This window comes from Podarcis filfolensis, assembly GCF_964270895.1.
Source record: "Podarcis filfolensis genome assembly, chromosome: 7".
NCBI classification, from domain to species: domain Eukaryota; kingdom Metazoa; phylum Chordata; class Lepidosauria; order Squamata; family Lacertidae; genus Podarcis; species Podarcis filfolensis.
In genome coordinates this window covers 5,352,451-5,366,533 of record NC_139603.1, presented here as the reverse complement: position 1 = coordinate 5,366,533, position 14,083 = coordinate 5,352,451, and the positions used below count along the sequence as shown (strand labels likewise).

The following is a 14,083-nucleotide window of genomic DNA, read 5'->3' as shown; positions in this document are numbered from 1 at the left end:
AATAACATTTTTGGCAATACATTCATCTTTATAGCCGCAATTCTGCCCAACAAGGAAAGCTTCAAGTTTGACCATATTTCTAAATCTTTTTTCACTTCTGTCCAACATTTCTCATAATTATCTTTAAATAAGGCACCTGCAGTATTTAAAGCCATCTAGGTTTAAACCATAGGGGCAGTTTAAGGAAATTGATACATACTTGATGCAACTGTTGGTTTTGTGTGGGGGAGCTTTGGTTTGAAATCTAAACCAGCCTTGGCCCCATGTCTGACCTGCAGTATTATCCTAGACTATTAAGAGGCTTTGTTGCATGTTATCTCTGTCAGCCGGACTCAGCCTTTTGTTTCCACAAGCAACACTCCGCTGCACCTCCTCCAGGCTGTATTGGACTCTACTGGCATTAGAATTTGCACAAGCAGGGCTAGATTTAGGAGTTAAAAACAAAAAGAGCAAGACTCCAGCCCTTTATTGCGGCTGTTTGTTTAGGCATGAACATGCTGCTGCTCTATCTCAGTGCCACTGCACTCCCCTCCCCACCCGCTTTATCTTGAATTTTACAGGTAGCTGCTTCCTCGGCCCCTGGGGATGTTTTCGAATGGGTTTTTCCTCTCGGGACCCGGAAATCTCTTCTGCAATGCCTCGCTTTCCTTTCCTTATCTCTGTGGCTTCGGAAGGGAGAGCAGCGGAAGTTCTGCCTCATTACCAAAAATGTCCACCTTAGAGATAGAAAGTGTAGAGGCACCATAGGCTTCAAAGAGATACACATTTCGTTTTGGATGGGGGAAATTCCGTTTTTACATTGTGAAGGCGGAAAACTGCATCTATCATAAAATTGGAAAAGGCGAAATGGCGAATTTGAGGGCTGGTTTTGGAAATGCTTTAAACGGTGACATAATCGGTGACTGGAAAAAACCAAAACCCATTACAATAGCGCAGCTCTGAATGGGCAGCAACGGCTCCCAACCTCTACTCTTACTCAGATCTTAGTTTGAGTGAAAAAAAAGTTTTAAAACATTTGAAAGGGCATGTCTGATAGGGTTGCCATATTTAGAAGAGCAAATAAAGAGGACAATATGACGGCCATTGATAGCAAATAAATGCATTTTCTCTCAAATTTTACTCCTGAAAAGAGGGCGTGTCCTGGAGAAAGAGGACACATGGCAAGCCTTCTACATGCCTTGACAGAGTCCCCAGGCTTTATACAACTCGGCAAGGAGTTTTGTGGGAACAATTTTGACTTTTGCTGCAACTTGTAGAGTGTCTCGTATATGGGAAATAAATATCTGACTGGAAATAAACTAATCTCAGCCTAACCCCTCCCCCCCCCATCTGCAACAACATTAGACAGTAGACAATGTTGTTCAGAGAGAGTGTTAGGAGCTGAAAGAAAGCTTGTTCAAATAAAGTTATTTGTTTTATAATAATGTGCCGGCGGGGGAGTTTGGTTTTTGTTATTGTTATGCTATATATCTGTGTTTTGTGTTTTTGTGTGTGTGTTTACAGTATACTGCGAACCTCCCTGTGATCTTTGGATGAAGGGCGGTATACAAATTTAACAATAATAGTAATATTTTTTTTAAGCCACATTTCCGCCCCCACCCTTGGGACCTTTGCTGCCACTGTCTCTTAAGTCGCAGAGAACGACTGTCAGGCAAGGAGAGAGAGAAAGAGAGCGCCGAAAGGATCTTGGAAGTTGTTTCTCCGAGCTCACATGCCCCCTTCTGCCCTATTTTCCTATCTCTGCGCTCTCCCGGTTTCCAACCAACCGCCTTTTCCTCCCGCTGGTGTGGGCGAGGGGGCGTGGCTGCGTCTCACGTGCGACGTCGCCGCCGCGGTGGGCGTGGCCCTGTTTCCTGGGAGGCGGGCCGGCGCGCGGAGCAGCCACTGTGACGGAGGGCGGAGCCCGGCTGAGGCGGAGCTCGGCAGGCGCGGCTGCCCGGCCGTTGAGAGGTCCCGTCGGGTGGGCGTCGAGCGCCGTTGCTGTCAGGAGCCGCCCGCCCGCCTCGCTCTGCCGCTCGCTCGCTCCTTGACTGACTGACTGACTGACTGACTGCCTGCGCCGGGGGAGGAGAGCCGAGCTGCCCCCGTCCCGGTCGCGGCGGCGGCGAGGGGCGGACTTCGCGCCCCGCCATGGAGGGCGGCAGTGGCGGCGGCGGGGGACCCTCGCGCGGGACCGGCCGTGAGAGGAAGAAGAGCAAGGTCCCCGCCGACGAGGCCCCCGCGACGGCCGTGCCTGGAGGAGACCCCGGAGGAGGCGGAGGAGGCGGGAAGTCCCGCAAATTCGTGAGTGTCTCCTGAGGGAGGGAGGGGGAAGGACCTGCCGGGGCCGCACCTGCCCGCCCGCCCGCCCGCCCGGCGGCGTCTCGGAGCCCGCGGCCCCCGCCGCCTCGTCCTCTGCCTCGTCCGGGGAAAGGCGGGCAGAAGCGGCCCCGGCCTCCGTCTCCCTCCCGCGCAGGTGTCCCGCCGGCGGCGTCTCCCTCGGGCAGCGGGGGGAGAGGGGGGGCTTTGGCGGCCCCGGATGCCGGATCCGTCCCTCTCAGCCCGGCCGGAGCTGGCGGTGCCCGGCAGAAGTTCTCCCTCCCTTCCCTCCGCACGTGCGGGGCTCCCTGCCTGACCCCTCGCCCCGCTCCCTTTCCTTTGGGTGCGGGCAGGCGTGAGAATTAATGGGAAAACAAGAGTGGTCTACCAAACAAACAGGCAGAAGAATAAAGCCGTGGCTTCTTTACGGTTACAAAGCCAGGACTGTAACACACAGGGCAAGTTTTGAAACCAGAATAGAATAGACTGAGACAGATTTATTTTCTATAGGAAAACACACACACCTCATGCAGGTTTTCTTAAACGTCTGGGTAGTCTTGCTTCTAAATAGGAAGGTCTTCAGCAGGTACCCAAAAGAACACAGTGAAAGGCACCTGACCGACACCATTAAACAATATTCAGGTGCCATTAGTTTCTCTCTCTGTGTGTAGAGGGCTTGGATCAGGAAGAGGCAGGCTTGATTTTGGATGGGGGGGTTGAGCCAAGTTTTTCCATATAGAAGAGACTCCAGTTTCTGATCTCTCCCTCTCCAGTTAAAAGGACCTCGGAGGAGGGCAGGAGGCTGTGAAAGACAGCCTTTTTAGGCCCTCAGAGCAGCTGCTAATAGGAGGAAAATGCTGGGTTTTTGCCACTACATGTGAAATTGAAAATAAATGCCCCTCTCCTCCCCACCCTGTCTCCTCCTCCTCTGCCGGGTGCCAGGTGAGCAGTGGCAGATGCGTGGCTACCTCGCCTCATTGGTGGGCTTGTCCTGTGTCCAGGGCCATTATAACATCTGAACAGATAAGCCAGTGAGATGACAAGGGACAGAAGGTAGAACAAGGAGCAATACTCTTGTAAAAAACCAACAACAGTAGCATGCTTGAAATTTAATTGGGGGATGGAAAGACTTTCAACTAAAAGTGTTCAAGCTCTTTGCTCAGTCATTGGTATCAAGTGAGCAGTCTCATTGCACTGTAGGCAGGATCCTATCATTCTCCCCAGTAGGAGAGATGCTGGGGTTTTTGGTTGGTGTAGCAAGCTAACGTCTGTGGTGTTAGGTATTTTGAACCAGTATTAAGTAGACTCAAGTGACTGAATTTGTGCTTGGTGACTTGAATGTCATGTGGCTCCACATGAGCTACATTTACAGTAAGCTTTGCAACTTTCTGTTTCTCTAGTTTCAGGGCAAATTCTTTGCTTAATAACTGTCTTTTACCTGTTAGAGCCTGGGATGCTTAAGGCCGCAGTGTAGCACACACCTATAGCTTTATTAAATGGGAAACCTGAAATTTAGGACTCCCTCCAATCTGATGCCAAAGTTCTGTACTCGTTTTGTACTGCAAGTGACATGTTTTGTACCGCCCCCCCCCCCCAAGCTGAGTAATTGATACTCCAACTGGGGGCCACAAGTATCCCCCCCCCAAACCCAGTACTGTCTGATTCACTCCAAACAAGTGCCACAAGCTCACACCTATCTGTGTGAAAGCCCCATTGAGTTCAGTGGGATTTGCTTCTGAGTAAAAGCTGCTCTGTAAATGTGCCAGTAGGGAGAGAATTGGAATAGTAGTCTCTATGAGATCACAAAGCTGTGCAGAAAACATTCGGGGGGAGGGGGGAATTCCGCTGTGTGTAAAGCCAGTTGGTTTGTCGTGGTAGGTTCTTCAGGACTGCAGAGCAAGGGGAAAGGGTTAAACACACCTCGCTGCACATTGCTGTCCTGAACTTGATTTCCTCTCCTCTCCCTTTACAGTTGTGAAAAAGATTCTGGTAACTTGAACTAGCCTCCGTGTAGTTTGGCCCTGAGGCAAAGGTGTACACACATACACAGGTTTGATTGCAGAAATAGGAGACTTGTAATTCCTTTTTTGCTGAACCAACAGATACACTTTTAAAACTGTATATCGCTGTAGATCAATTTAGTATAACTTTGTGAAAGAATGTCAGAGAAAGCTATCACTCACTGCTTCCTTTGAAGAAGTATGGCTAAACTGGTTTTAGCTTCTCATTTGGTCTATTCTTGAAGAGTTTTGTCACTTCCGCTGTGTTTCGGGGGGGGGGAATCAAGATTTGATAGTGTTTTGTGCATGTACAGTCTTGTGTTTGGTTGAAAACATTCTTAGAAGTATAATTTATGGGTTCAGCAGAGCAGTATTTCTTTTAAAAAGCAGCAAAAGGTGGGCAGGAATTTGAGTCAAGTGTGGAAAGCTTCACTACCTTTGGGTATGTCCTGTACTGTCATTTGTCTTGCTTCTATACCACCCTTCCTCCCATACTGGCTCAGGGTAGTCGGTAGTCCCAGTCAAATCAAATACAATTAATTACAAAAAGGGAGGGAAAATCTTTTAACTTCTAAAAACTTCATAGCAAAAAATACTTTATCAACCAAGTAAGTTCTATAATCCAGCGGACAAGAAAATAATAATCAACATTAACTTGGATACTCCAAATAACCTTCGTCCTGCAAAAGTCTGAGCAAACTGGTATGTGTTCAGGCTGAAAGGTGTGTCAACAAGGAGGACAAACATACTTCCATGGGAAGAGAATTCCACAAATGGAGTGCTGCCACAGAGAAGACCCTGTCTTGCACCATGCATAATGGGTCGTGCTTGTATATGTTCAGTATTAATGCAGTGCAAAAGCCTCTGATTACTGTGTTGCAACGGGCATGGTTTTAGATATTGTAGTTAGGGAAGTGTTAGGATTGTCGCTTTTTAACCTGTTAACTAGTGATGTGGATATGTAGCTTGTGGATGTAGCTTTGAGAGGTAAACTACCAGTTTCCGGGATTCTTTAGGGGAAGCCTTAAATGAATGGTGTGGATTTGACCTTGGTGCGACTGTTCAGCAGGTGATATTAAGCCCATTGCTGGAAACTGGCAAGTTGAATTCCCATTTCTTTATAATGATAGAAATAATATTCCTCACTTGCCTAGATTATAAGTAGTTTTATAGCAGAGGTGTCTCAGTTAGGACACAGTTAAGAAAATATCAAAGTGGAATATAAATATTGACCTGACTATTTATGTTAAAGTTTAAGCTTTTTATAGGTTCTTTTAACTGGGGTGTTTAACTTCCTGTGGTGACTTCTCTTGCTGTCTTTTGTGAATGTGCATAGAGAGCAGCCATAAAATGTATGCTAAGGGGCATCTTTTTAATGTGCTTAGGCTCCAGTTTCAAGTGTACAAACATAGTGCAGATAGCTTGACGTATTAAAATTGACAGTCACATGGAAAGATGTCAAGTATTTATTTCCTATGTGTAATGAGACCATTCTGTAAGGAACTGTTTAAGTGCTTTTAGTTGCAGATTGACTTGCATTTGGTCTGTTTTGTCCTATTCTTGGATAATTTAACAAAAGTTTATATCTGAGGGAAAAGAAGTAAAAGTTCACAATTACATCCGGTTTTTCTCTTTCAGCAATATATTTACAAATTAGGAGAATGATGGAAGCAGTAAACTTTAGAGTTTTCATTTCTAAAAACAATGAAACTAAATTATCAGGTTGTGTGTATTAACTTGGGATATTCAAGATAACGCACATTTAAGAAGAGAAAACTTCAGAATGATGCTAATGGATGTGCATTGGAACAGTCCATCAAATTATACTTTATCTCTAGATGCTTTTGAAATCGATTAGATAAAATGTATGCATGTCCCAAATGCCTTTATTGTACTTGTTCCTATTTTTAAGGGCAGAGCAATTGACTAGGTGATCTTTTAGGGGTTGTGTGCTTTGATGCTTGCATTCATCTGAAAATAGACTAAGCTCAGAAGAAGATGAAAGAACTCTCTGGTAATGTGTAGGAGAAAGCTACACAGTGGGGTTGGGTTTTTTTCCATCGTTACAATAATTATTTAAATTTCACTTTTTTCTTAGTTCAGGGTGACTTATGTGGGGCTTTTCCCCATTTACCTTCACTACAGCCCTATAAAGTAGGTTAGGTGAGGAGAAAACGTCTGGCTTAATGTGGTTTATGGGTCGGTAGTGATTAGAACCCAGACCTTTCAACTTAAAAGCCAACCACCCTATTCACTGCATCACACCTGCCCTGTGTGTGTGTGTGTGTGTGTGTGTGTGTGTGTTGGATTTGATTTAAATCACTAGTCAGTAAGACTAGTGATTTTTTTTTTACAAAAAGACTCATTCTTGCTGGTATAATCTTAATATTTACAGCCAGATGAAGGTTTCATTTTTGGAATAATAAATTTTCAGAGTAGTTTTTACAGTTATATCAAAAATTACTGATTTGGTTATACTATTAGAAATACATAGACAGATAATTATGAAATTATTGTGAGGTTTAAGAAGTTAACTGTTTATATTTGGACAATTTTTCTGCTGTACAGTGGTACCTCAGGTTAATAACTTAATTCGTTCTGGAGGTCTGTTCTTAACCTGAAACTGTTCTTAATCTAAAGACCACTTTAGCTAATGGGGCCTTGCACTGCCGCCGTGCGATTTCTGTTCTTATCCTGAAGCAAAGTTCTTAACCCAAGGTACTATTTCTGGGTTAGCGGAGACTGTAACCTGAAGCGTCTGTAACCAGAAGTGTCTGTAACCTGAGGTACCACTGTACTTTATTGGAAGGAGAAAAATAATCATTTCCTTACTAACAATTTAAACCTTTTATTTAACTAAAGCAATAACATTATAGCATATGTATTCATGTTTGTTGACTGGTGTGGTTAAACGATTTAACAAAAAAACCCAACTTAGACTGAGTTTTAGCACACATGAAAAATTTAAAACAAATCCTTATTTCCTGATGAATTAGCATTTGGACTATAACTTAAATAGAAAACTATCTCTAGAAAGATTTTTCCTCCAAAAGCATTTTATTTTTAAAATCTGATTTAAATAAATAAAATCTGATTTTTTTATTTTTCTAAAAAAAAAATAATCAGCGATTTTTATCTACCCTGATTTATATGTCCTGTACACCATGAAAATGCCTTATCCGTAGTGCTGTTGGGGGTTAACACAGATAAAGGGGTCAAGTGTAGGAGTTACCACAGACTGACCTGTCTTATCATATTACATCCTTTAACATTTGAAGAGTATCATCTCTTCAGCCTATTATAAACAGACATCAATGGCTGCAGAATACTTGTAGTGATCATCAACAAGTGGAAAAAATGGCACAAGAGTCTTTCTGCCTCTCTGTGTTCAACTTCTACCACACACACAGTTGAGGACTGAAATAAATAAGACTTCTATATTAAAAGTGCATATTTCATTACTGGCCACTTCAGTAAAAATGTAAAGCTCTGCAAGCAGAAAAGAGCCTCTCATCCTTGTCAGATGTAAAATATTTCTTCTGTGAGTTACCCTAGTTGCTGCAAACTGAGTATTAATAATAGTCACAGTAATATTTTCAAAATACTGACGATATTGTCAACAAACACAAAGTTTTTGACTGTCTATACATTGGGCCTAAGTCACTGGTAGCGTTTGATGAAATAAATTACAGTGGAACCTCGGAAGTCAAATGCAATCCGTTCTGGAATGACGTTTGACTTCTGAAACTTTCGAATTCTGAAGCGCAGCTTCTGGTTGGCTGACAGCTAGGCTTTTTGCAGATCGGAAGCCCTGTTGGACGTTCAGGTTCCAAGGAACTTTCGAAAACTGGAACACTTACCGTATTTTTCGTCCTATAGGGCGCACCGGCCCATAGGACGCACCTCGTTTTTTTGGGGGGGGATATGAATTAAAAAAATTATTCCCCCCCCCAGCCGCGGCTGCAGCCCCAAGCCTTGCGCACACCTGCCCGAAGTACGGGGCGCCCTCCGGAGGGCTCCCCATGCTTCGGGCGGCAGGCTGCCGCCCCAAGCCTTGCGCGCCCGGCGGGACCTCCCACCGGGCGCGCAAGGCTTGCGGATAACTTCCTGAAGCCTGGAGAGCTAGAGGCATCGGTGCGCACCGACCCCTCTCACTCTCCAGGCTTCAGCGAAAGTCTGCATTCGCCCCATAGGACGCACACACATTTCCCCTTCATTTTTGGAGGGGAAAAAGTGCGTCCTATGGGGCGAAAAATACGGTACTTCCGGATTGTCGATGTCTGGGAGCCGAAACATTCGGGAACGGAGAGGTTTGAGAACCAAGGTTGCACTGTATTATCTTATCTTTCTGAGATGTTGCCATGCTGTTAAGGGGAAAGGCTTAAATTAAACTTTGTTTAGAATGCACTGGGGCCCTGTTGATAGGTTTTATATTATTGCTCTTTGCTAAGTGCTTTAATTCTGTTGGAGCCACTCCTAAGAATGAAAGGAGGGAAAGCCTGTTTATACCTGATGGTTCTGAAAGGAGTGTTTGCTTCTGAGGCTAGAAGGGGTGGTCGTGGACTGCCAGGTACATTTGCCCCAGGCCTTGGAGGGCTAAGCTGCTCAGGACCCCCCGCCAAAGCCATGCTGCACTTATCCTGTCATGCCAAGAGCAAGACTCCTGTCCCGGGCCTCAGACAAGCTCTGCACAGGCCTGCTAGGAGGTATATGTAGTCCTCATAATTGTCTCACAAAGATGTCTATCTCCAAGTGACCAGCCCTAACCCAGTTTACATTGCCTTAGAGTATTTGAGAAACTCACTAAGCAGTTCTTGGAGAGTATTATCTCTGCATTAAAACTGTGCTTGCACGTCAGGTAAGTAAAACTGCACATGATTGGGGCAGCAGTTGCTGTGATCGAACATTCTGGGGCTAATGAGCAACTGGGATTTCTTAATTCTTCCTTTTACAGAGTTAGTTAATATAGCCACAATGGAAGGATATTCTGCTTTTATTTTAATAGGGTTTTTAGAGTGCCCAACTAGATGAGACAAAGCAGCTAAATTTGTTTATTCACACATCTGTCTCAATCACATATAAAGTTGGGTGGTGGTGCTTTACACTTCTGATATCTGAGCTGAACTAGGGAGAATAATTTGTGGAGTGATGGAGTGCTTGGGATGGTAAAGGTAAGATAAAGGTAAAAGCCCCCTGGATGGTTAAGTCCAGTGAAAGGCAACTATGGGGTGTGGCGCTCATCCCACTTTCAGGCTGAAGGAGCCAGCGTTTGTCTGCAGATAGCTTTTTGGCTCATGTGGCCAGCATGACTAAACAGCTTTTGGCGCAACGGGACACAGTGACGGAAGCCAGAGCGCACAGAAATGCCTCTTACCTTCCCGCTGCACCAGTACCTATTTATCTACTTGCACTGGTGTGATTTCGAACTTCTAGATTGGCAGGAGCTGGGACAGAGCAACGGGAGCTCACCCCATTGCATGGATTCAAACTGCTGACCTTCCAATCAGCAAGCCCAAGAGGCTCAGTGGTTTAGACCACAGCGCCACTCGCGTCCTGCTTGGGATGATAAGGCTGGGATAGGGAGGGTACAGCTGCTTTTTATCCATGTGCCAAAACCTTATGAGTGAGACAGGCATGTGAGCAGCAAACTTGGCTTTTTGCTGGTTGATCCTGGGTACGATTGCAAATGAGGTTCCTTCCTCCACACATTTGATCCAGTAATTGCCTGCTCCTAATTATTGAGTTGCAGTGTTTGGAAACATGTCTCTTCCTTAGCCCTGCAGCAGCTGTCTCTTCAGATGTGACGAACTGTGGTGGATCTGGAGATGAGAGCTGTCCAGGGATCACTAACAAGAGAAGCATTGATGAGGGATGAGCCTTTCCCTTGACACAATAGATCATAGGCAGGCAAAGTAAGGCCCAGGGGCCAGATCTGGCCCAATCGCCGCCTTAATCCGGCCCGCGGACGGTCCTGGAATCAGCATGTTTTTACATGAGTAGAATGTGCCCTTTTATTTAAAATGCATCTCTGGGTTATTTGTGGGGCATAGGAATTTGTTCATTCCTATATATATATATATATATATGTATAAAATTCAGTGTGATGCAAGCAAATTTTGATTCTCCAAGTGTGGCTCAGGGAAAAGTCTGAGAGCCCCTGCGCTGGATGATTATCTCTTGCTTATTTTCTGTGGTGAGGTGCTGCTCCATTGTGAGTGTACTGGCAGGTTTAGGTCTCCTTTGTTTGAAGGCAGAGGAGATGGAGAGTGGGGAAAGCTGTCATCCAGCTAGGAGCTCAGAGCCTGGGCAGTAGCTCCTACAGTTGCGGAGTCCAGCTGGATCAAGCAGGACTGGTGGGCAGGCTGGAGAACAAACTTGGCAGCAACTGCAGTGGCTGCAATTGGCAGGGAGCAGTGAAGTGGAAATGTAGAAAAGCAGCCTAATGGTTCCTTTCAGCAATGAGTTGGCCTGACTGAGGGAGTGTTTGAGGCCTAGAAAGGTTTGGAGGCGTGGAACCTTTCCCCCTCACATACAACACCTGTATTTGGGTGTGGGAGAGGGAGAAGTAGCTGCCCAATCACAGCCATGCTGAATTTGTTTTATATTCTGATTAAAACACATGGATTTGAGGTGGGTACAGTGGTTTATGCTTGCCCTCCAGACCAGGATTGTGAACCATCTTCAAATTGTGGTTTGCAGTCCTGATCTGGAGAGCACATGCAATTAATTGCCAGTTTTGACAAAATAGCTTGCAGTTTGTACTGAAAGGGGAGCAACTACAGTACAGTGGTACCTCAGGTTAAGAACTTAATTCGTTCTGGAGGTCCGTTCTTAACCTGAAACTGTTCTTAACCTGAAGCACCACTTTAGCTAATGGGGCCTCCTGCTGCTGCCATGCCGCCGGAGCATGATTTCTTTTCTCATCCTGAAGCAAAGTCCTTAACCTGAGGTTATTTCTGGGTTAGCGGAGTCTGTAACCTGAAGCATCTGTAACCTGAAGCGTCTGTAACCCGAGGTACCACTGTAATTGAAGAGGACCATGTGAGAAGGCAGGGGCAGGGGAATTTATGAGCAAAAGGCTTGTTTCCATAGTATGAAATATTTGGGGTTCTAACTGAACCAAGTTAGCATGTATGATAACTACTGGATAGTTCAGTATTGTTTAATTCAGTCTTCAGATTATTATATGCCCTTAATGCTGTGATGTGGTAGGCTTCAAGCACGTTGGCTTTTTACTTTCTTACGGACGGCTTGAAGAAGCTGGAAAGTAGGATTGTTGCTTGTGGTATGTGCTTGTGTCTGGAATCCTTCTGCTGCCATTTTCTAAATAGACATTGCATCTTTTGTCACATTTTTCTGTTATTGGGTCAGGGTGGCGCTGTGGTCTAAATCACTGAGCCTCTTGGGCTTGCCGATCGGAAGGTCGGTGGTTTGAATCCATGCAACGGGGTGAGCTCCCGTTGCTCTGTCCCAGCCCCTGCCAGCCTAGCAGTTTGAAAGCACACCAGTGCAAGTAGATAAAGAGGTACCGCTGCAGTGGGGAGGTAAATGGTGTTTCCATGCACTTTGGCACTCGTCACAGAGTTCTGTTGCACTAGAAGTGGTTTAGTCATGCTGGCCACATGATCCAGAAAGCTTTCTGTGAACAAACACCAGCTCCCTTGGCCTGAAAGCGAGATGAGCGCTGCAAACCCATAGTGGCCTTTGACTGAATTTAACCATCATTAGGTCCTTTACCTATTACCTTTTACCTATATAGAGAAGATAGTTTGTAAGGCCTGTTAATATTAACAGCTTGATTTTGCACTGCAGCACCTGTGACTTCTATTTTTGGGGTGGTATTGAATGCTAGTCCTGCTCAGAGTAGACCCATTTACATTAATAGACATGGGCTACTTAGGTTTATTCATTTCAGTGGGTCTACTGTGAGTAGAACCAAATTGAATACAACCCATAATTCTGATGTGTTTTCCCCGTTTCCTCTCCTTTTCCTAATAGGCAAAAACTAAGATATGGTCAGGTAACAGCTTTGTGCTCCAGTCCTTAACCCTGGATATTTTGTAGTAATTGTTTGGATATAATTTAAGTCATTTTAATTTTTTTAAAAACATCAAGTGGTACAAATTAATCAAAATAAGCAGAATGGTCACGTTCATATAATCCAATCCTCACTTAAGCCAGGTCAGGTTTTACGCTCCCTTTCACACGAACAGCAAAATCAAACAAGGAAGTTGCTCTTAACCAAAGCATCCTGTTATGGGCATAGCAAGAAGTATGGTTAATGACTTCAAGACAAGCCCGCAATCAGAAGGCAAATTTAAGCCGTTACTAAGTGACTTGATTTCCAGTAAAGTGGATGGAAGGAAGTTCATGAGAGGAAAACTTTCTTTCCCCTGAAAAGTCTTTCCAGGGCACTGGGAGCCCCTCCTGAACAATTGGGATTGAGCAGGGGAAGCTTCTTGGGTGTGGGAGGGCAGTCACTGGAAATCAGACAACATTATCCCAAATGTGATGGATTCCACTCCTTTCCTAGCAGATCCCTGAACACCATCCTACATTGTTCTGGAGGGCCCTTTGGCAGCCAATGCATTTTGAAGATCTGATAAACAAATAAGCATTGCGTATATTTCAAGTTTCCCCAAAACACCTTTTTAAAGGTGGTTGTTCCAACAGCTTTGACACTTCTGGAAATGTTACATATAAGACCATGATATGAGAGAGGCTTTCTTGATTCATTTGATTCCAAGTATCAGGAGAGGTATGGTCTGGTGGTGGCACAAGGAATAGTCTGCTTGGCATCAAAGGGGCTTCTGATTTGAACCTCACACATCTGACATCTGTAGTAGACTATAAAGTTTGCCATCTCTGTCAGTTTAAATTATAGCCAAGTAGCAAAATTGCTCCAAAAGCATCTCTGATCATTATTTAAATGTTTTAGACTTAATAGAAAAACTGGAAGAATGAGATATCAATACAGTCATACCTCTCGTTACGCTTGCTTCATGATGCGTTTTTTCAGGTTGTGTCTCGTGGCGACCCGGAAGTACCAGAAAGGGTTACTTCCGGGTTTTGCCACTCTTGCATGCACAGCCGCGCAAAATGACGTCACGTGCATGTGCAGAAGTGGAGAATCGCGACCCACGGGTGCGCAGACGCGGGTTGCGTTCCTTTCACATTGCGAATGGGGCTGCGGAACGGATCCTGTTCGCAACCAGAGGTACCACTGTAATTTCATTGGGAAATGTTTCATTGATGGCTTGGGAGACTTCTCTATTTATAATGCTTCTGCCAGTTTTATTGGAAACATTTAACTAGGTCCCTTCTGGTATGCACTGCCCCCCCGCCAATTTAAAAGGCCACGGATTGTTTAATTAGCCAAAGGCCTCGGAGAAGAAGAGTGTTTTTGTCTGGTGCCTAAAGGTGCCAGGCAAGCCTCCTTGAGGAGAGTATTCCACACTTAAACATTTCTTAAATAAACCAGCCACATATATATTTTTATGTTTTTAATTTAGTAATGTTCAGTTTAATAAGTATATATTACAAATATTGCAGCCCCCGCTCACAGATGACTGAGATGTTGTCAGAAATGTTACATGGTTAATCCAGAGTGTAACAACAACAACTAAATGGGAGCAGTTTCTTAATAACATTTACACATTCATTCAGCCCTTCTAAGTTTTCAAAGTGCTTCTCATGGATTATCATCTAGCTGCAATTTTTACAATAACGACGTGCCCTAAGTTCATATTATCTCCCATATGCCATATGGAGAGCCTGGGAGAGAA

General features: G+C 44.7%; 1 protein-coding gene across 2 annotated transcripts in view; it reads left to right on the top strand.

Annotated features, from left to right (window-relative positions):
• The first annotated feature begins 1,914 nt into the window (after window positions 1–1,914).
• Window positions 1,915–14,083, top strand: part of DIAPH1 (diaphanous related formin 1) — a 75,788-nt gene continuing 63,619 nt past the window's right edge. For both annotated transcript variants that reach the window (XM_083624590.1, XM_083624591.1), the window contains exon 1: window positions 1,915–2,283. In XM_083624590.1, the coding sequence (XP_083480716.1) occupies window positions 2,131–2,283 (153 nt within the window). In that variant the 5' untranslated portion in view covers window positions 1,915–2,130. The remainder of the gene's footprint in view (window positions 2,284–14,083) is intronic.